Below are 22,170 nucleotides of genomic sequence, written 5' to 3'. Positions count from 1 at the left end.
CCCAGCTCTCGCTTCCTGAGGGGGAGATGTGGCAGTATTTCACACAGACATTTGCCATTTGTCGTTCCTGAGGGTGGCTATCAGCCCCACCTCGTCCGCTTTCACCCGTGGTCCGACTGCTGCCACCAGAAAGGGCTTTTCGTCATGGCTCCTTTTCCACAGCCTGCCTTAGCCCACAGATAGCCCGGCACCTGGAGCACACCCTGCTCAGCTAGTGGCCTTGGCAGCACCTCGGTGCCGAGAAGCTGGAGCAACAGAACACAAACCAGCCTGTGGGGCCTGGTTACAGCCTTGGGTGTATGGCTGTAGTCCGTGCTTTTGGGGGCAGTATGTTGGGTCTTTGCAAGGGGCTGAGGCGGGTGTTTGTTTTCCCTGCTGCTCTCAGCACTGCAGCAATCTCCCCTTTGCGAGGCCCGCAGCCGCCCTCAGGCACGGAAAGCTCCTGCTCTCCTTCAAGGGGCGAGGGACAGCGCTTCGTGAGGGGGGCAGTTTGCTAACGTCCGCGTCGCCGCTAACGGCCACTCCCCAACGGCCACTCCCAACGGCCGCGCCGCCGCTAACGGCTGCTTCCGCCCACACCTGTCGCTCGTGGGTGGCCGCCAGGCGGAGCCGGCGCGGGCCCCGGCCGGGAAGGGGCGGGAGCGCCGCTCCCTGCAGCCGCGCCGTGCCGCCGCGCCGCCGCTCGGCTGCAGGCGAGGGGAGCAGCGGCGGCCCGGCACGCGCTGCCGCAGGACGCCGCGAGCGGGTGAGCGAGCGAGCGAGGGCGGCGGGACGGGGCCGAGCTGCCCCTCCGTGCGGGGCCGTGCGGGGAGGAACGCGGCACTGCCCCCTTTTCCCGTTCCTTTCATTTATGAGCTCCTTTGGTCGCCGTGGCTCGAGCCGCTCGCTCGGGGCCGCGCTCGGGGCCCCTCGTGGCGGCGGCCGCAGTGTGAGCGCGGCGCTCCCTCACGCGAGGCCGCAGCCGGGACCCTCGCGGCAGGGCCGGGGTCAAGGCGGTGGTTAGGGATAGGGATAGGGATAGGGCTGCGCAGCTCCCAGCACCTCGTAGGGAGGTGCCAGGGAGGTGCTAGAGGCCTCGCAAATATTCAGAGCGAACAGTATTGTGCTTTGCTTCCCTTTCCTCCCCCCAGCTTACCTCAAAGCGGATCTTGTCTTGCTCTAGTACAAATAATAATGTCCTCTTTTATTTCCACAAGTGAGAAGTCTAGAGCTGTGAGGGCTACAGCTTGCACAGAGTGAACAGCACGGACACGCACCATGGAGCCTGGCTGTTAAAACGTGGCTTTTCTGTATCCGCCTTGGGCAAGGTGCTCGGTGCAAGGAAGCCGGCCTAGGGCGCGTTTCTGCCCCTCTGCTGTGTGCGGAGGCCGCGCAGCCCCGCGCCCGCCCGTGCAGATCCGGGCCTGGCGCGAAGGTCTGCAGACACGGAGCCCTGGTTTGGAGTTTAAACYGACAGCAACTTGCTGCTTTTTCCACACTGGGGTCTGTCTGTGCTGYGCTCTACAATGTATTTACTAGCGTTTCTGTTTTCTTATCTTCAAACTGAAACTTTTGGTTTGAAAAGGAAGTGGGGGAAGAGAGCAGCTTTAGCGGCTGCTGGAGTGCCAGAATTAGCTGCTCACGGGCTATGGTTTTCCAAGGCCTGTAAACTGCAATGTGAATGAAAGAAATGGTTTCACCCACCCCTTGGGCTGTTCATTTTTACCCGTGTCAGCACATGCATTTGTATGCAGAAGTGCATTAAGAAATTTAAAAAAAAAATCAGGTCCAAAATGCTTTCATTGGCACAAGGGGGCGGATGAGAGAGACTGTTTCCGCTCGGTAACAATATGGACTTACAGCAAACAGTAAAYGCGTGGCTGTTGTGTCAGGTTCTGTGCTCCTGAAGTGAAATCCCACAGCTCCCATGCTTAGGCCAACTGATTTTTGGTGCTGTTATTGATGCTTAGGGCATGACTGAAGCCAAGACTTCTTTTCTATTGCTGTGAATAAAACACAACAACAACAACAATTAATCTCCACATGTCCTCCTGCCCCGAGGCCTCGCCCACACAGGTGACCCGCCCYGCAGCCGAGTCTCCTCCTGCTGCTGCGGAACAGCCCCTAACCCCTGGGAAAAGGTGTCTCGGAGCCTGTGAATCCACATGGTGCCGAGCTGCCCAAATTCAACATCCCAGCTCTACCCCAGAGGCAGTAGAGCCATAGTGTTTTCTAGTGTCCAACAGTAGTGTCAGCCAAAGCTTTGGCTTTGTTCACCAAGGCAAAGCAAGCTTCTTACATAAGCAGAAACCCTTGTTGGTTGAGTAGCTATTTGGTGAAAAGGCGTAAGCTCCCACATTGGCCAACATAGTTAACAGTAGCACTTGTTCCTCACTGTATGTTAGTCTCTTGTAATCATTAAGTTTCAATTTTCAGAATTAGAGCTCTGCATAAGTCAAAATTATTTTAGTAGTTAGGGCACACTGAGCACTACTCTAGCACTCCTTAGTAAGGTGATTTTCCTTAAAAGGATGGTTTTGAGCTCTGTTTCATTTATGTCRTCCTTCATTTCTTTGGGACCATTCATATCTTTGGCAGACACATTTCTATTGTAGTCACCTCTGGAGCCACTTTTCCTTGTTGTAGTATTTGTGATTACCAGCACACTTCTATTAGCCCTTTGATACCAAATTTTACATCAGTAGAGTAGACATCAGGTTTGACCTAGGACCAGAGGAGTTCAAGGAACCAGGTCTAGAACATCAGTATTCTGGGAACAGATCTTAGGAAGAACTTCACCGGAATGGTTAGCTGGTTGTCATTTATGTTGTACTCCAAGATACAAATCATAGAATCACAGAATGCTTAAGGTTGGRAGGGACCTCCAGATGTCACCTAGTCCAACCAGCCCCCCTGCACACACAGGATCACCCAGAGCACGTGGCACAGGGCTGCATCCAAGCGGGTTTTGAAGATCTCCAAAGAAGGAGACTCCACAACCTCTCTGGGCAGCCTGTTCCAGGGCTCTGTCACCCTCACTGTTAAGAAATTTTTTCTTGAGTTCCTGTGGAACTTCCGATGCTTCAGTTTGTAGCCATTTCCTTTAGTCCCATCATGTGATATATAGTTTTCTGAACACAACCAAATAAGAAAGGTCTTACTGTAGAAATTCTTAACCCTTAAGATATTAAGAAACATAAATGACATTGGAAAGTCTGGAGAAGATTTGGCTAACGCAGGCTCACTCCTTTGTTGAAAGGGCCTCTTTGTTCCTCTGGATGAGAATCTCAGAATGAACCTTTGAACTGGGCTCCGCCTGCAGTTTTGGCACCAATAAMCTCTTTTTATTATCAATAACAAAGCTTCAATATTATCAGCTGGCTAAACAGGTGTATTTAAATTTTCATCCTGTTTCTAGGCATGCTAGAGTTCAGTTAACCTTTAGCTTAACTTTTGGTCTAGTCTTTTTTCTGTCGTCAGTCCTAGGAAGGTCATTCCTTCTCTTACTCCCATCTGTGACTATGACCCTTGATTCTTTTTGTGCTAAGTTTTAGGCTAATGGTTTTAACCTACTAAATACTTTTTAAAAAAGAGTTACATAAGTCTGATAAAATTATTAATGTCCCCATAAGCTTTCTTTGCAAACACACTTTATATATATATATATATATATATATATATATTTGAAGCAGTCTATACTTGTACTTGACTTACTTTAACTTGACTTGACTCACTGTCATTTGGGCTCCTCGATGCTGCTGAAATTCTGCAGCAAGTTGAGACCATGTGCTTCACTGCCTGACTTTCAGCTGTAAAACTTAATTTCTTAGGGTGCTGTTTAATGTGACAGCCGAAGGAACCAGATCTCTTTTCTCACTGAGTAAATAACACAGCTCCTTACCGCAGCATTACTCACCTTGTTGAAGCTCCTTCTTCAGTAATTAGTAGGAATCTGCAGATGAGAACCAGAGCTTCTGCTTTGAGCATCTTCCGTAGTTTGGCTTGGCATCATTATTGCTTACCTGGCCAGCAGGAACCTGCTGGGATTTCGGACAAGTTCCCCTACAGGGCCGGGACACACACGTACATCTCTGCACACACAGAGGGCAACTGCAGGAACTGCAGGAATCGGGTGTCCCAAACCTTTTCATGTCTCCAGGAGCCTTTTGGACCAGAAGCAGTGCGCTGCAAAGGGGCTCGTGCCGTCCTTCTAMTGCAGAGTTCCCTGGATCACATCTTTTTTTCCCCACATCCCAACTCCCTGCAGGCAGGTGGTCCCTCCTCCACTTTTTTTTTCATCTCTGTTCTTACCTCCTTCTCCCCAAACTCTCCTTTGAATTGACAGAGAGCCATTAAAGTTTTGTTCCTCCTCAGATCCACCCAAAAGGATAAACTACTCCACTTTTGGTCCTTTGGCACCACCAAGCTGGCAGAATTCATTTGTCTTTGCTGCAACTGTAAATTTTTATTCACAAGAAAAATTACAGCAATATATGTACAATTCAGTGAAGCTACTCTGTTCCCTGGACAGTGAACTGCAGGCTTTATGTTGTCCCAATGCCAGATCAGCACTGAAGAGTGGGGAAACTTGGGCTATCTCTACCCAACAAGACAACTGGAGAAAGAAAAAAAACTCCAAAACATTCAGAATAATAACAAAACAAACAAACAAAAAAACCCCCACACATTCCTATCTTGCAAGAGTAATTACAGAAGTAGAGTCTAGTACAGAGGTAACAAGATACCTCATCTGTCATTTCAGCCAAGGCCACTGTGAAGTCTTGGCAGCCAGGAAGTGTTTGGGGACTTTGGTGAGATAAATTTATTTCAAGGATGAAAAGATTTTTTTTTTTTTTTTTCGTCTTCTGCAGAGCTTATCCAGACATTACCAGAAATGACTTCCTCAAGTGAATACGGGTCCAATTCTTGGGAACTGATGGTGATAGTCGATCATCAGCATGAAGAGGTGCAAAAGGAATTTACGCTACAGGTCTCAGGAGATCTTCATGTTGGAGGAGTGATGCTGAAATTAGTAGAACGAATTAGTGAGTAAAGACCTGTCTAATTTACACACGCTCATTAAAATAACACATGCAGCTTTTCCTCTAAAAATAAAGGCCCKTGCCCATTTTGAATGGCTGTGCCTCACATATTTCCAGGAGTAGGTGTACAACCAGCACGTAGGTGCTGCAGACCCAACCTGGCATGGACAGAACCTTTGTCTATGACCAAAGCACCTCTGCTATCGCAATGTAAACAAAACTCTACCTCCTTTTGTTCTCCAGTTAGAAAATTATCATAGCTGGATTAAACTAATTATTCCAACTCCCTTTCCAGCTTCATGCCTAGCTAGTTTGAGAAGTAAAAGAAATGTATCCATCTATAGCAGTTATGTAGAGAAAGTATTAATTGTTACATGGTCATTTCAGAAGCTATTGGTTACTGTGCTACTATTAGCATTCTGGCAAAAATCAGAGCCACATTAAGCATAGTTAATCCAGTATCGAGCCATCCAGTAGTGCACAGCCACTCASAGCACAGACTGGCTGCAGGAGGTTCCTAGAAGCAGTAGTTTTTTTCTAACTCAAAACAAATGGAGTTGTCTGCCAAAATAAACATCTGTATTCTGACACTGCAGAATCACAGATATATTTAAGATGGCATGGGATKTGATTATTAAATCAATGCCACTGGGTTTTCACATGCTACTTATTTTCACAGCTATCATTCTCTTTCCTGAAGTTGTTAAATCTAGAAATCTTCGGTCACCAGCTTCACATAGAAAGGGACACCTTTAGGTCAGACTGTTAGGTCATACTCTTCAAGTATGAACACCATGACAAYGTTTATATCTAAAGAAATACCAGATTTGGGGCAGGAAAGAATATTTAATGCAGAAACCATTTTACACGGTCAAATGTAAAAGACCTACCTGTTAGACCTTCTCTTTTCTTTTTCCTGTATTTTTTTCTCCTCTTGTTTTATTCCAGCAGTCATCATAACCTGTGGTACAGTTACTATCTCCTCTAGTCACCTTGCTCTGCACGATKTGTTGAAGCTTGTGTGCTCTGCCTGCCACCAAATATGGAAGATCAGTGTCTGCCGTGAAGTAAATCCAACAGTGCTAGAGAAAGTCTGGTAGAGGCAGCTGTGCTCTTCCCACAGGCTGCAGCCTTGCGGTTTGTTAGTTCCTTTTCCCAAAATGATTGGTGAGATAGTGGCTGCAGAGCAAAAGTCCTATCAGTTTGACAGTTACTGGATTATTACGCCTCAGTTATTGAAGCAGGTGAAAGGACAGGGAAAAATAAAACTCAAAGACAATAAAGTCTATTGTTTTCTCTCCACCTGCTTTCTTTTTGTTCAATACCATCATAGATSCTATTGGTCTTCCTGTTGTTCAAACAGGATTAGGCAGTGCTTCATTCCCCACAAATGAATAAAAATCCAGGATATTTAAGAGTTCATTTAATAATAATTTAGACTTTAACCATAAAAGAGAACTATGTCTGTCAACACAACTCCTTGCAACTTAATCTTTCTTAAATGTTGACTTCAGACAAACAAGAAAAAAAAAGAACTGTAAGAAAACACTTCAGCAAAACAGTCTCAAGAATTCTTAATTCAGCAATTAATTTTAGTGCTCTTACTGCCAAATAAAAGGTTTTGTTTTGTCTTTTTTTACGTGTGTGACAGAAAAAGAAAAAGGCAAAAAGAGCCACACAACATTTTTGAAAGGCTCCGAGTCAATGGAAGGGCACTTTCAGTTCTTGCTTGYTCTGACCAGATTGTTCTCCTGCACAGACTATTAAAAGACTTTTTTACTGTACTGTACTATCTTTCCTATTCTGTTTCCCTCCTCAGTTTCCAAGCCAAATTTTTGAGTATGTTTGCTCTATAGCTTACTAACAATTTTTTTTTAAAACATTTTGCTAGAAATACCACAGGATTGGTCAGATTATGCTCTTTGGTGGGAACAGAAAAAATGTTGGCTTCTGAAAACCCACTGGTCACTGGATAAATGTGGGGTGCAGGCAGATGCTAAGCTGTTCTTCACTACTCAGCACAAAATGCTGCGGCTTCGCTTGCCAAACATGAAGACTGTGAGACTGAAAGTCAGCTTCTCTTCTGTAGTATTCAAGGCTGTCAGTGACATCTGCAAAATTCTCAGTAAGTAAAATTAAATCTCTTCCTGAAGTTAAATTGGAGCATTTCGTTAAGTGTCTTTGTCTGAGGTAAAGTTCTTACTCCCACAAAACCATTTAACTMAAGGGGGAACTTGATTGAGTTGATCTGAGATCAAAGGACAGCCTTTATTTTCAGTATGAGGGTTGTATCAGTGCCCCTCAGGTGGTGCAATGGCCTTCATGCAAACAGTGCTYAGAAACGTGTCCCCATCAGTTGCAGTGCTCATTGTCCAAGTACCAACGATGGCTTTGCAGGCAAAGAGCTGACTCGCCTCCTTCACCAGCTTCTAGCACAGGCAATTCCATAGGGGTCCTCAGTTGAAGTATCGCTAGCACTAYATCAGTAACATCATATTCAACTTGGTCTGCTGCTTTACTGCAGAAGGAATGCGCTCGCATGTCCAAGACGCTTCCAAACATTTTCRGTCAGCAGCACATGCAAGTGAACCCCAAGCGTGTTTTGTAGTGAGGAGCCCACACATCTCTGCTAGCCCCAGCATGAGGCACCTCCATGCAAAGATTASGTTTTGAAATTAGCTAGACTTGTGTGCCTGGGACCAATATGACTAAGTTGAGCCTGCAAATAATCTTCAGAATCCTTTAATTTTAGAGTACAGTTAATCCAACTTTTAATTTAGATCTTCCAAGCTTAACCTATTAACACAGTCAACTTCAGAAGCTGAATTTGCCTCCTCAAGACGTTTACCACAACGCACCTTTCAACTCCATCTTCTAGTAATGGATTGCAAAAGGGATAGTACATCTTTATTACACTTAGCAGCTACGACGGAATGATGTGATAATTATTCAACTGAAATTTGGTTGAATTAAGTATTTTTGCCTGCATTTTTCTTCCAGTTTGAATAGAATGAGTACAGGAACTCTGTACTTGCCATGTCAAAAATGTCTTTGCTTACTGCAGGATTACCAGTATCATTCAGAAACAAATTAGCAGGTGTGCAGCTGATAGTACAGGTCTAAAACAGCAGTGTATTAGCGAATAGTATATCAGCAAGACAGCACATTATGGGCAAAAAGTAAAAATTCATAACTGAAAAAGAAAAGGCATGCACTTAAAATACGATAGTTCTGTGTCTGTTCTTACTAGCCATTGTTTTTAAATAGCTAGTCCTCCCTACCTGCTAAAATAAAATTCAGATAGCAATGAATAGCCAGCAAAACTGATCTTTTTGGCCATGAACTTCTGAGTTGCAAAAATTTTCTCTTACTTCAACTCCCGAATTGCAATTTTAGATATCAGGCGGTCAGAAGAACTCTCTTTGTTGAGGCAATCAGAAGATACACTTAAAAAGAAAAAGAAAAAAGACAAGAATAGCAAAGACTCAGAAGATGTTTTAAACCTGTGCAACTCTCCAGTAACTTCTGGATCAACAGGTAATGAAAAATTCATGTCATCCAGTTCTTCCGATTGATGGTCAAAAGGAGGAAGAAATTCTTTGATCCACATTTAAAACAGGGGAGCGTTCTCCATACACAGTCTAGTGTAGAATAGAGGTCAGAGAGACACAGTGGACCTGAAATTAACAGTTCCCCAAAGTTACTGAAATCACAGTATTTCCACTATTCTCTAATTTCCAGTATTCTCTCAGGGGGGTAATGTTTTCCTTTCTATTGGTATATGMAAGGGCACACCAGAAAACAGAACAGATTACTGTGTGTGGCCACACACACAGTATTTGCTTCTGGTCTTTGAAAGTATGAGTCTACTTTTAAACTATTGAACAATTCTGGCAACCTGAAACGAGAAGCCAAAATACAGAATTGGAAATTAAGTCTCCCTCTTTCCTCTCCCAATCTGGGATATCTGACAGAATAAGGAAAAGCTCTTCAGTCTCTAAGGGTGCTTCATATTTCCAAGGGCAAGGCCTACTGCAAACAGTAGAGACAAGAGAGTGTCTTGAAAGGGAAGGGTCTTTTAGGCTGGGATGTGGCAGACTACCTAAGTCTGAAGGTCATGTGCTTTGGAATAACGCATTCCTGTTTTAAGTTGCAGCAAGTCCAGGTTTATATAGTAAAACCATGACACCTACTTATGATCCTGTCAGTGGGACACCGGCTTCTTCCACAATGACTTGGTTCAGCGACAGTCCCCTGACTGAGCAGAACTGCAGCGTCCTGGCCTTCAGTCATCCCAGCTGTTCTCCAGAAACATTAGCAGAGATGTATCAGCCTCGGACTTTAGCTGACAAAGCCAAACTTAACGCAGGGTAAGGAGGCCTCTCTGGTATCTCTCTGAGTTGGCTTAACTGGGGTGCCATTAATCTAGCTTTTTGACAAGTGCAGAACAGAATTTGAAGACAAAAGCCCCATATTATCCTATATTGCTACTTCAAAACATACTTTGATCTAGGTTTCATCTCAGAAATTTGAGACTCTCTCTGATTCTTTTCTTTTAAGCAACATTCTTGATGAGACAACTTTGTCAATAACATTGTGCAGATTCTGGATTAAATTCCTTTGTTAGATGAAGGCAAATCCACTGAAGTGAGTAGCAGCTCAMAGTCATTTTGGACAAAGTCAGCAAATTCAGAAAGGTTTTAATGGGCAGTGGAACTACACATWTGGATAAAGGCAGGAAGCCCTAAAACAATACAAACAGGTAACTTCTTTAATTAGGCACAAACATTGCCTGTTGTACCTCCCAGAAGAATATAAAGCACTAGGGGTTAATGGTGCAATTTTTGGAGAGTATTCTCTCTTTAGCATTAAAACACAGATTGCCATTTTTTCAGATCTTTGGAGCATTTAACAGTAATTCAACATTCTAATTGGGTTTAACTGGGTAACAAAAGTAGCCAGAATTATAAAACAGCAAACTCTGAAATAAAAAAAGCAGTAATTCTAAAGATACAGGAGCATTTTTATCTTGGCTTAAGTCAATTTCCCGTTTCTGGAGGTCAAGAAGAAAGAATCTTTTGGTAGGTTGTCCCATAACATGTTTCTGCTGTTTCTGGCATCTGCTCCTGAAAGAGTCTTCTCTTCAGGAAGAGTGAACACTTTTGGCTAGTGTTGAATACCATTTAAGGTATGGTGTTCATGCACCAAATGTTCAASTTTTTTGAATTGTATGAATTTTACYCGGACTTGCAGGAATTAGAGCTGTTCATTCTCACTTTTGTTTCCCATTATATTGGAGTTCTGTAGGTGTGATAGTTTTTCCTGTACAAATGAATTTTTGGGTTGTTTTCTTCTGCAGTTGGCTAGATTCATCTCGATCACTAATGGAGCAAGGCATTTTGGAGGATGATCAACTTCTTTTACGCTTTAAATATTACACTTTCTTTGACTTGAATCCAAAAGTAAGAGCTTTGTTTTTATTGTTATTGTTTGCCTCCTTTCATCTTACACAAGGATCTGAATCTTGGCTAGGATTTTGTTACGGGCTATTTGGAGATCAAATTCAACTTGTTCCCTTCAGCTAAGTCTGTGCTCTTCCCCTCTGGATAGTGAATCACCATCTTCACCTGAAATAAGTTCCTAGGTATAAAGACGAGATCTAATGAGCATCAGAAAGAGTGGCCAGATTTCCTGGGGAACTGGTTTACTCTCTTTTTCAACAAGTAAAAAATAAGAGGAAATCTTAACTTGTAGTATCCAAAAGGGTGCAAAGAAATACATCCTRTTTTTGAGAACAGACTTCAAAAGGCACTTACATTCCACTGCCCTTCTGTGAGATTTGGTTTTTCTTGGGAGCCTTGGGAGATAGTTAGGCACCTAAATCAAATCTCTTCCRAAACAACAATATAACTGAATGATTTGAGTGATTGAATATCTTTGGAAAGCTCAGCTCAAATGCTTAGGGCTCTTTTGAAAACAAGACTTAAGCTTCAAAAAACGGTTAAACGCTTATCTGAAGTTGCCTCTCTCTTATCCTTGCTTCCACTAACTCAGTTACTGTAGTTTTGTTAAGCTAGCATTCCTACTGCTTGAGTGMCATTTTTAGTGAAAGTAAAGCCTGATCGTTGAGCAGCATAAATCAGTAAGAGTTCTGATGTGAATTTTATGTTGACCATTTTTATCAGCTGAGGATTTAGCATTATTACTGTCTATATCTTAGTTATTTCATTTTGATTATCTCAGATAACAAGAATGGCAATCGTGCAGGTGGCARGTTTTGGATGAAATGCCATCTCTACTGAAAATCTAACAGGTGCCTCAACTTCGGCAATCCAAACGATTTCATTCATTGTCCCAGACAGTAAAGAAGCCATAGGATGACATGACCCAAGGCTACTTCATAGCTCACCAGTATAGGAGAGAGGTCACACTGCCAGGTTCAGCCTCCATCACCTACCTTGCACCAGCTCTGGGGCTTGAATATCCCCATGAGTCATTTCAGCTTATTAACCAAGCATGTATCTGCCCCTGGAGGTGGACAGGAATGAGYAGCGAGTTAAATCAGTTCACGGCAGGACCTGACTAATACCGAACTAGGSCAAGGATAGGGCCAAAACCAAAAAGACAAGAGCAAGAGAAGGGAAAAGGAAAGAAGATTTCTGTTCACTGGTGGCAGCAAGTTGGGAAATCTCTTCAGCTATGTTACATTATTTTAACTCTAAGCTAGTCTAAGAACTGCTACCACAAAAAGGGATGTTCTGACTTCCTCCTGCTTCAACCAAGGGCCCCTGAACAGTTTTCTTTTGTATCAGCAAGTGGCTGTGACCCTGTGCACAGTCACGTGAGAAAGATGAGAACATTACAGCAGGGCAAAGGTGGGAGGGAGGAAGGAAATGACTTCTACGGCTTCAGACCAATGTTAGATCAGCTGCAGCCAGCCATGAGGACACATTTTTTTGGTCTTAAATGACAGCATTTCTCTTTTCTGCTACAGTATGATGCTGTGCGAATAAACCAGATATACGAACAAGCCCGCTGGGCCATCCTTCTGGAAGAAATTGACTGCACAGAGGAAGAGATGCTAATCTTTGCTGCACTGCAGGCATGTACTTGATCCAAGTTGCAAAACCTGTTTTCTGAAGAGGCAAGCACAGSCTGGGACAGGACAATTATAGAAAGAGCTTAAGCTGACAGCTCTGTTTAGGTTGGAGACTTACTTTTATGAGTGTGTGAAACATGCACTTTGTGGAACTATTCACTAACACTGTCTAAAGCAAGTTGTACACAGAGTATAATTTTGACATAAGTCTGTTTTGAAGAGACTGCTCTGACATGATGCTCACCATACCAAGTACCACCATCTCATGTGTTCTTCCTGAAAGTCCAATATATAAATATGTGTGTTGGTAACAGGGGGGGAACAAGAAAGGTAAGGGAGAGAAGAGAGGAAGGAAACTTCGGCGTAGTAAGAAGCTAGAACACTGCAGAATACATGTAAATTTAACATGAGAACTAGTGCATTAATCCTGCAGTAGAGCAAACTACCTCAGCAGGACCTAGAAGCTGACTGTGGGTAACGAGACATAAATAAGGTTTTGCTGCAGGACTTTACACAGTTGTGTACACAGACCTCAAAAATGAAGGGTTTTATTGTCAAAGACTGTGATTATACGTTGCTAATTGATATTTTAATCATATTTGAAGTGAATTTGCCCTTCAAAAAGCTGATCTTTATTGTTTTTTTTCAGTACCATGTAAGCAAATTATCATTGTCATCAGAGGCACAAAATTTTACCTGTGAATCAGAAGCAGATGAAGTAGAAGCGGCACTTTCTAATCTGGAAGTGACACTGCAAGGTGGAAAAGCAACTAATATTTTGGTATGTCATTTTAGAACCCCAAATTGCTTTCACTGCATCACATGCATTGACTCTGATGAACCTACTTAGTTTCTATTTCTTACCAGATTTAACAGACATTTATGGAATGCATTGTACTAAACTTATTTCTGATTATCCATAGGAGGACATCACAGACATCCCGAAACTTGCTGATAATCTCAGGCTACTTAGGTGAGTTATTAAAAGTAAAAATGAAACATACAAAACAAAACACTACCTCTATAAGAAACCCCTTTAGTTCTGCATTGTCATACAGTGGTAGATCTGGAGGTTTTACATGAGCAAAGATACCCCTTAGCCCAATACCACCCTCCTCACCCCTTCCCTGAACTGCTCCTGGGCCAGATCTCAGCAACCCTTTCTAGCTCCTGGGGCACTAGGGCCTAATGTACTTATACTAGATAAACAAATAGGCTCTTTATTATTTCCCAGGGCTCACTCAGCATCTCTAAAGAAAAGATTCTACAATTTTAATTTCAAATTTTAGTTTTTTGCCGAAGACAATAAAAAAAATCAGCTCTCCCAGAAAATTATTTCTGAAAACAACCTTGTTGGATTTTTTTCCCCACACAAGACAAAAGAAGCAAGCAAATTACCCCCTTTCTAGCCAAACATGAGTTGGATTTTTTTGAAGTATCATTATGGCAAATGAGATCAATAATACTCACCTAAACAAGTAAACTGAGAAAAGCACACTTTTCTGATCCTATTATGAAATCCTGATTTAAGGATTATTTAATATGACTGCACAGATCTCAACATTACAGAGTCTTAAATCACAAAACAGTCTTCAGGTTTTAGAAAGACACAGATTTTTATTGCACAGTTATCAGTTTCATTCTGATAAGAAATTGATTTGTAGTCAGGAACTGAAAATTGCACTTGAAAATTGTTAACTCATTTCTGATAAAGAAATCACATTTGGCTTTATATTACAAAGGTGGATTAAGATGAAAGGAAATATAAGCCTTTAAAGTTCTGACAGTTACTTGCTCCTAATAATGGATGCTTTTTTTCCCCAGCAGCATAGGAATTTGCTTTTAAAAGTATGCAGCAGTTATTTTTCATCATTAGAAGTTTCTTGTATATCGGGTAAATCCTCTACTAARCCAAACACACTGGAGAAAAAGATTAACAGTAAAACATTTCCTTGAAAGGAACAGGAGTATATTGTTACTAAAAGTATGTAATTATAAACCTAAAGGCAAAGTTCTGTGTGTTGTGCTGCTGGTTGTATTCATAGAACGAATGTTTATTCACTTGCTGTACCACAGTAGCACGCTAAGATTACTTTCAGATAGGTAACAATATTAGGGAGAATTGCATGCCACGTGTACAGGAATTGATGCCACGTGAGCATGACCTCAAAGGAACTGGAAATCTCTAGCAATATCTGTGAATGACTTAGTGACAAGTATGTTTCAATATAAATATATGCAYTTCATTTGTCCTTTTAGGCCCAAGAAGCTGGCTCTGAAATCCTTCAAGCAATATTGGTTTGTTTTTAAAGACACGTCAATATCTTATTTTAAAAACCAGGAATCTGGGCAGGGAGAACCTATTGAGAAACTAAACCTAAAAGGTAGGAACTTTCTTTTTCTCTACTTGTTCTGTTACATTCATGATTTGAGTAAATCAAGAAGTCCCTGTGAGACTTAGGATGAAAAAAAGCAGTAGCATTTACTCCTGAAACTTCTTCTGCTACCGTTAAGCAGGCAGACCTTGTCTGCAGAAGAGGCCAAACCCAAAAGATTGAATACCTTACTCAAACCAAGAATATCTGGACCTGACTTGTAAAATGCTGTATACCACTGAATTCCCTTAAAGATGAATCAGATAGAGAATATGATCTACRTGTGACACTTGCATTTTCACGTTATTTCTAATCTGTGTTTTACGGCAATACTCACCTCTGACTGGCAACATCCCATTGGTGGCAGAGGATTATGAATAATGTCACAGACAGTAGGTTACACCTATATACTGCTGCACAGGGACAGCTCCGAGTCTGCTCTCTAGACCTTCTTTGCTTCACACATGGGGAATTTCATAGCTGCACTCCAGCTTCAGGGTGCTTCTGCAAGAGAAACCCTGAGTGTACACACGGCAGATGCCAGCACTACATGTAGCCTCCATTTACATCTACTCCCGCAGGAACATCATATGTTCAGCATCAGGCAACCAGTGATGCCCAGGATTCATCCTAGAAGAAACTTTTGAAATAGAAAGAAGATTGGCCCCTGTGAACAAATGGCTCTGCCTACCAATCTGCACATCCTCAGTAGGCCAGATGAATGCATGGTAAAACTAGCCAAGGTGACTGGAACGTGACCAAGTAGCCCCCAGCTTTGGTGTCACTCTGTGCAAAGGGGCATCATTGGCATTTGTGACTCSAACTGAAGCCAGAAAGCCTCTAACAGCACCACACATTGAAATACCAGGTCTCCAGAGTTCTCTGGGATCCCTGAACTGGCCAGCGCTGTGTAGATGACATTCCATTTTCAGTACTAACTTTCTTCTGAGAATARAGTCCAGACTTTCAAGTAGAAAAAAAATCCAGAAGGACCAATCTCATCACCTCCTGTCCATTTCAACCACTAAGCATTTCCCAAGATTAAGCAGAGGATTTGAGAGCATTTGCATCCCTCACCCCTTTGTATTCCACTCTGAATGACATGTTCTTCCAGCTCAGAGCATTCCTCTCAAAGCATTCATCACCCCAGCAGGCTAGCTCAGGCAGTGTTCTAGGAGAAAAAAAGCGCTTAGTTTAGGCCCAGTCTTTGAAAGTCTTGGCCCTCGAGCTCAAAGCAAAACAATCAATAATTACCGTTCCTTATCATTATACTACTACTTAAAATTAGTGACATTATAATTAAATAAATCCTTTTCTTTGTGATTCTCCATAATCTAGGATGTGAAGTTGTACCAGACGTAAATGTTGCAGGGAAGAAGTTTGGAATCAAATTACTAATTCCCGTTGCTGATGGCATGAATGAAGTATATTTAAGATGTGATAACGTGAGTAATAAGACAGAATGGAAAGTCTGTGTTCCACATTTATTAATAGATTGTCTAGGAAATCCATTATCCTACTGTTCTAGAAATTGTTCAYAAAAATAAGGGTGCCCCAAAGACTTTATAATCTACATATCTAGTAGAATATAAGCAACATGTGGTAAACTAACAAATACTTAATGGATAAGGGGGTAAAGCAGCAATAATTCAAAGTTAATCAGTTCCCAAATAGAGCTGTTGAAAGAAATAAAAAAATTAGGGGAGAGGGTGGGAATCAACAAAATATTTTAAATTCTTTTTCAGAGGGTTGAGATTTGYTTATTGTTCTCTTTGTTTCTCTTAAGTGGAACTTTCCCTTGAGACAAAGGTAGTATAATAGGGACCTTAAATWTGTTTCAAGATTTTTACATCAATCCCAGTTCTGCAATTAGTTCAAAGACAGTCCCACCATAACGTTTCTTTGGCAATTTATAACTAAGCATCTGATTTTTATGAACATGAAAGCATTTTCAAGGCAAGTGTCTTCAAAACTCTAAAACCTAACTATTCCACAAAGCTAATCCTGTACATGGAACTTGCCCCATCAGGGGAGAGTAAGTAAGGATTTGGGTGGATGCTATATTACCTATGCATCCACCCATACTAAGCAGAACAACCCCAAAATTGTTTTATCTCAGTGTGCGAGATGTTTGAACAGTAATCATCTTCATAAATGGTTCCTTCTAAAACACCAAACATTTATATCAAGAAATGTATTTGTTGCAGGAGAATCAGTATGCCCAGTGGATGGCCGCTTGCATCTTAGCTTCAAAGGGCAAAACAATGGCTGATAGCTCTTACCATCCCGAGGTCCACAAGATCCTTTCCTTTTTGAAGCTGAAGAACTGGACTGTGTCCTCTCAGGCTGTCTCCGAGCCAGAAGGCATRGACATGAAACCAGAATGCTTCGTCTCACTACGTTATATAAAAAAATACAAGCCCAAGCAGGTAACCTCAGTCAGCGTACGGCTGTTACGGTCGGGGAAGGGTGATTCCAGAGACCAGGCAGATGATGGAGTAGGGACAAGGCAGCATTTGGAAACCACACAAGGATTCCCGCAATCATCTTGCAATACACCTGCCCATTCGATATTTAGCAGGGGGCCTTTTCTTTAAACTGAACAGTGCCCGGTCTTTCTGTGCTTGTCCAAGTGCTCCTCCTACATTCATACTAAGTCACTGCTGCAGACTCACAGGCTGCTTTCCAGGTAGATAAATGCTGCAGCAGATAACGTAGTTATTTAGCAACGGGCACCTCCGTTACCATGAGCAGGTTTGTGTCTAGCTAGCGCACGGTGCCTCGAGCTTGTAAGACGTGTGAATGAGTAACGACGGGCCCGCGAGCTTCCTCCCCCTGCACACGCAAACGTGCCCTGCCCACCCAGAGGCTGCCGAAAGTCCATCCCCCTGGTGCTCCAACTGCTCCTCACAGCGTATTTAACATTCCAGCAGGGTTGTTCACCAGGGGCACAGCCGGTCAGCTGCAACAGACAGACACAACCCAGAACAAGCACAGAAGAGGCCGCTGCRTCAGGAGGCAAATACAAGATTAGAACCAAACCCATGTCAGTTAAAAAAAAGACGTGGCCTGGAGCAACATRGATTCTGCATGTGAACAAACTGTTGCTCCAGGACAGCTGAGATCGGAGCACTCCTAGCACTGAACGTGCCATTAGGAAGTTCTGCTACTGCTTTGGCCAGCTGAATGGAGGGCCAGATTTGACTGGTACCCCTAGCCAGTCTGCAGCAGTTGGGCATGGCAGCATCCAGGAAACCCCATGCATGGGCATGGCAAGGGAAGCTTTGCCTGAGGACACCACCTCCAGTTTGGGGCCTAGTGGCACTGATGCAGCCAGAGGCAGGGAATGGCTGGAGAATCCTCATTTCCCAGCATGCACAGGGCCTGTGGGCAGCAAACAGGGCAAGATCAGTTTACAATATCCTGGAGCAGGACCCAGTGCAGCTCAAAATCAGGTACCGGAACCTTCCTGCTGCAGTCTCCCTGTTAGCTCAGGATCTGTCCCCACGTGATCTCCAGAAATGTTCGCTTGAACAGTGAGCACTAAGTATCTGAACATGGCATCAGAGTAATACTGTTTGACTTAGTGAAAGCAAGAATTGTTTTAGTCTCCAGTCCACTGAAATCTTTCTCTCTTTCTGTATTTCCCAGTTGGCCGCTCGTATTATGGAAGCTCACCAAAACGTAGCCCAGATGTCCCTTGTGGAGGCCAAGCTGCGTTTCATTCAAACATGGCAGTCCCTCCCCGAGTTTGGCTTATCCTACTACGTTGTAAGGTAATGACACTGTTACAGCAACATCCAGCTGCCATAGCGTGTTCATGGTCAGTGATTTTCAGGAAGTTCCTTGAATCCCAGTTCTGGGAACATACTCCTACTATTTCCCAAAGACTGTTATTTCTAATAACTTGCATGATGCTGTTTTTTCCACAGAAGTAGCACTCAGTAGCTCCATTCCTGAAGCAAGACCATCTGTTGTGCCTGAATTCATACAGGCCTTTTGGGTTTTGACTGAAGTAACATATTGGTAGAATTAAATCCTTATTGACATAAACTCACCAAAATGTAGGATGCAAATCCTGTGGATGTTCTCAGGTTTACAGTGCAGTCCACTCCAATTCTTGCTTATTGGAATTAGAGTCAACGCTTCAAGCTGAGCATATTTGTTTTGGAATTTCATTAAGAAATAAAAGAGCTAAGCAGCAAGCACAATCCCTCAGTTAGGCTAATCTGGAAGACTAGTCTGCTTTGTTTGTAACAGCTTCCCCCATCGCTACCTAGAATACAGCACAATTCTACAGGGTGTCCAGCCCACAGTGACAAAACRTCCAAAAACTCGACAGGTTCTGATAGGAGCCCCAGGTGTGGCTGTTCCTTAACTTGTGCTCAACTTCTCTTTAGGGGCAACTTGGAAATCAGTGGCTGCCTCTGTGGTGTAAATTGAAGCAGCTGGGAACCAGTCTGTGGTGATAGGGCGCAGGGCAGCCCCGTTCGTACCGTCGAACTCTCCCCCAAAGCCAGCAGCTTCGTGCAAGCCAGCAGCTCGCCTTGGGCTCCGCGTGTCCCCGCTCCTGAGCTGTACCAGGAGTCAGTTGGGAGAGCACAGCTCACTTGGGGCCAGAACTGCACCCAGGATTATTTTAGCAATTTAACAGAACAGGCAATTCTGTTCAATGCCCAGGAACGTTCCCTGGCATGATTTAATTTACTAACAGATACAGCTATTTTGTCCCATCTGTCAGCAGCAGTTCAGAAAAAAAATCTTAACTGCAGTGCTGTGATTGTTGTAGCATGTGCAAAACACGTTGCAGTGAATTTTACAAACATGGGCAGAATGTCAGGGGAGTTCACAGATTGCCATCCAGGTCACATTCTCTCCCTTTGGCCAGCTTCACTTAAGGACAGAAGGTTCAAAACTGGGATCAAAATAATAAATATTATCAGCAGTAACCAGATGAGATTTTTTTATAGCTTTCCACTTGAAGGTAGAGGAAGGTAGATTCATTTTGAGAGATCTTTTGCTAAGTACTTCCGACTCAGAAAGTTCTGTCCACAAAAAGGTCTGATACTTTGGTATTTATTTTTCACCTCTATATAATCAAATCTTTGCATTAGCACAAAATATTCCCACTTTGACAGAAATAGGTTTTTCAACAGAAAACAATGACTTGCAGTGATTTCAGCTAGATCTACCTGCTGCTTTTTTGTATGATCTGCCATAGTTTACCAGGCTGTATTCTTACCTTTAAATGCATATTGTCCTGAAGAAAGATCCAAGCTCTCCTCAACCCCAGGCTGTTGTTACTGGGTGACAAGGAAGCATCTTCATATTACTTTGACTACCTCAGTCTTCTGCATTTTTGCGTTTGCATAGAAGAGCAGGTGAAGTGTTTCTGTAGAAAAAAAAAACACTGCGAACTTAATATTTTCAGAGGCTTTGGGATCATTTTTTTCAGGTTTAAAGGAAGCAAGAAGGATGACCTGCTCGGAGTGTCCTATAACAGGCTCATACGGATAGATGCCGCCACRGGAGACCCTATCACAACATGGAGGTTCTCCAACATGAAGCAGTGGAATGTGAACTGGGAAATACGCCAGGTAACACTGCAGTGGCTCTCTGCACTCAGCCATTACATCTGAGACACTGCAGGATGCTTTCATAGAATGTTCCTAAGCCTCAGAGTGAAAGGATTGGGAATGTGTTATGACATATTATTAAATAATCTKCTGGCTAATTTTGTTTTAATGGAATTTATAGTCAAAGTTCAAAAACTAAAAGATCTCCAATTTAAAATGTATCTATCAGGTTTATTTTTAATAACTTTCCCCTGATTTTCATGGGATGAAATACACAGACTTGAAGGTAAATTCCACTCCAGTGTACATTTCCTGCTCCATTAGTAAAAATTGCATTTTGTTTTCTGCACAGCCTAACCTGTGTATCATCCTCTAAACTGTAATGGTGCTAGCACGGGTGAGGCTACAGGAGCCCGGCTTGCCATGTAAATGCCAGCAGAGACTACAAGGCTGTGGTGCAAGTTCCTCTATTTCAATTTGAGATCCTAAGAGAAGAGCTCCAAAGTGTGATTTATATCCTGGTGCTGCTGGTCTTGGATAAGTTTACGCAGTGAAGCTAAGTGTCGCTCAGTCTGAGTWTGAAAGTTTGAAGCTGCTTTTGCAAGTCTAGTCACCTAGTGTGACCTGACATAAATTCAAGCAGCCTGGAGATTGTTCCTTATACAATTCGTACATCCATCTCCAGGAGGCAGGAGAGAGCAGATAAAACCCATAGTGTCCTCAAACTCGTATTGCTCTGTGCGTGCAATGTGTTGGTAAAGCTCTTGTTTTTGTATTAAATCGGTGTCCAAAAAGGCAGAATCCACAAGTATCAGCTAGCCCCTGATTGCTGGATTTTAGAACTGACAATAATAAAATTTAAAACTAAGCCCCAAAAGCAGATTTAATGTCAGTGCACAACAAGGAATGGTATTAAACACTATTGGGTAAGTGTACAAGGAATCACGAGTGCCATTCTTGTTTTCAGTGTGTTTACAAGGACTCCATAGATACCACTAGGAAAAAAATGGTAAAAAGCTTTGTCTTGCGAGCTTCCAAAACAAGCAGCAAGATGTTGGCCATATGGGGGCCCTGCCACAGCAGGAAGTRGAGAACCAACCAGCCAAAGACTCCCAGCATACTACAGACCCCCAGATCTTTACAGCTCTTGTGTTAGCAGAACTAGTCCTGGCTTCTTGCAGTAGTTATGGTCTAGCTGCTCTCCCACTCTTTTTCTCAGATTCCTGTCAGGTAAGAAGATTTTTCATTTATCTCTGTTACTGATTTGGCCATGTGTATTTTCTTTAGGTYGCCATTGAGTTTGATCAGAACGTGTCTATTGCTTTCACATGCCGGAGTGCAGACTGCAAAATTATCCATGAGTATATTGGGGGCTACATCTTCCTGTCAACCCGCTCCAAAGACCAAAACGAAGCACTGGATGAAGATCTGTTCCATAAATTAACTGGAGGTCAGGAATGAGGGGAAACGAGCCCTTCCTCTTTCCCCCAGCTAAAAGGATCAGAGATTAAACAAGACTGATGGTTAATTGCTGGCTAGTAAATATACTGTATGCTRCAGTCCTGCAACATGACTGAACTAGCACCAGCTTGTTTGTTAAGTATTGAAGCCAAGGTCACTGGATGGAGTATGGCAATTCCATCATCAAAACTGGGGCAATTTGACTCCTTTTATTTTCCTTTTGTACAGCTACAACTTTTCAAAAGAAAAGTAGCAGCCTCCGGCAATTCCGAGGCTGGCATTTTTAATAGTAACAATTTGCTTTTGTATCTAGAACGCGGAACCTAAGGACATACAGATTTTGTCCTCTGTTACAGCCCTGCAAATCGCATCAGCTAACATGTCTCAGGATGAAGCAGAACTAAAGCTAAATAAATACTTTTTTTTAAAGCTATRTTACTTGTCTAACATTTGTGCTGGGAACAGAAAACAATTCATCAGTGCTCCAAAGTCCTGCAGAGAGAGCTTTCAAATCCCAGGTAGTGATTACATGATCATTCAGACCTGTAACACACCTTCAACAGGCTGCCAGGCATGTAGAGGGAAACATCATTCTTCACAAAACCAGTGGAAATGTTCATCTCTTAAAGTACTATGTT

The 22,170-nt window shown here is 42.8% G+C and overlaps 1 protein-coding gene and 2 long non-coding RNA genes across 3 annotated transcripts; 1 reads left to right on the top strand and 2 right to left on the bottom strand.

The window, feature by feature from the left end:
* The first annotated feature begins 687 nt into the window (after positions 1–687).
* Positions 688–21,965, top strand: FERMT1 (fermitin family member 1). The gene is made up of 15 exons (XM_026052879.1): positions 688–745; positions 4,851–5,024; positions 6,913–7,146; positions 8,418–8,558; positions 9,172–9,391; positions 10,381–10,483; positions 12,016–12,123; positions 12,770–12,901; positions 13,044–13,093; positions 14,380–14,504; positions 15,834–15,940; positions 16,703–16,924; positions 18,147–18,271; positions 19,951–20,092; positions 21,359–21,965. The coding sequence occupies exons 2-15, from the start codon at positions 4,874–4,876 to the stop codon at positions 21,530–21,532; spliced, it is 2,034 nt and encodes a 677-aa protein (XP_025908664.1). The 5' UTR covers positions 688–745; positions 4,851–4,873; the 3' UTR covers positions 21,533–21,965.
* On the bottom strand, positions 4,459–6,483 carry LOC112958923. Its single transcript, XR_003251525.1, has 2 exons — positions 5,912–6,483; positions 4,459–5,002 (listed from the first exon to the last, which is right to left on the bottom strand). It is a non-coding gene; the product is annotated as an uncharacterized LOC112958923 (long non-coding RNA).
* LOC112958924 lies at positions 14,864–19,882 on the bottom strand. Its single transcript, XR_003251526.1, has 2 exons — positions 19,738–19,882; positions 14,864–14,999 (listed from the first exon to the last, which is right to left on the bottom strand). It is a non-coding gene; the product is annotated as an uncharacterized LOC112958924 (long non-coding RNA).
* Positions 21,966–22,170: the final 205 nt, after the last annotated feature.

This window comes from Nothoprocta perdicaria, unplaced genomic scaffold (genome assembly GCF_003342845.1).
Source record: "Nothoprocta perdicaria isolate Ctin4 unplaced genomic scaffold, notPer1 scaffold_93, whole genome shotgun sequence".
In the NCBI taxonomy this organism is placed as follows: domain Eukaryota; kingdom Metazoa; phylum Chordata; class Aves; order Tinamiformes; family Tinamidae; genus Nothoprocta; species Nothoprocta perdicaria.
Note: the sequence above shows the minus strand (reverse complement) of the source record. Positions and strands in the feature narration are given on the sequence as shown.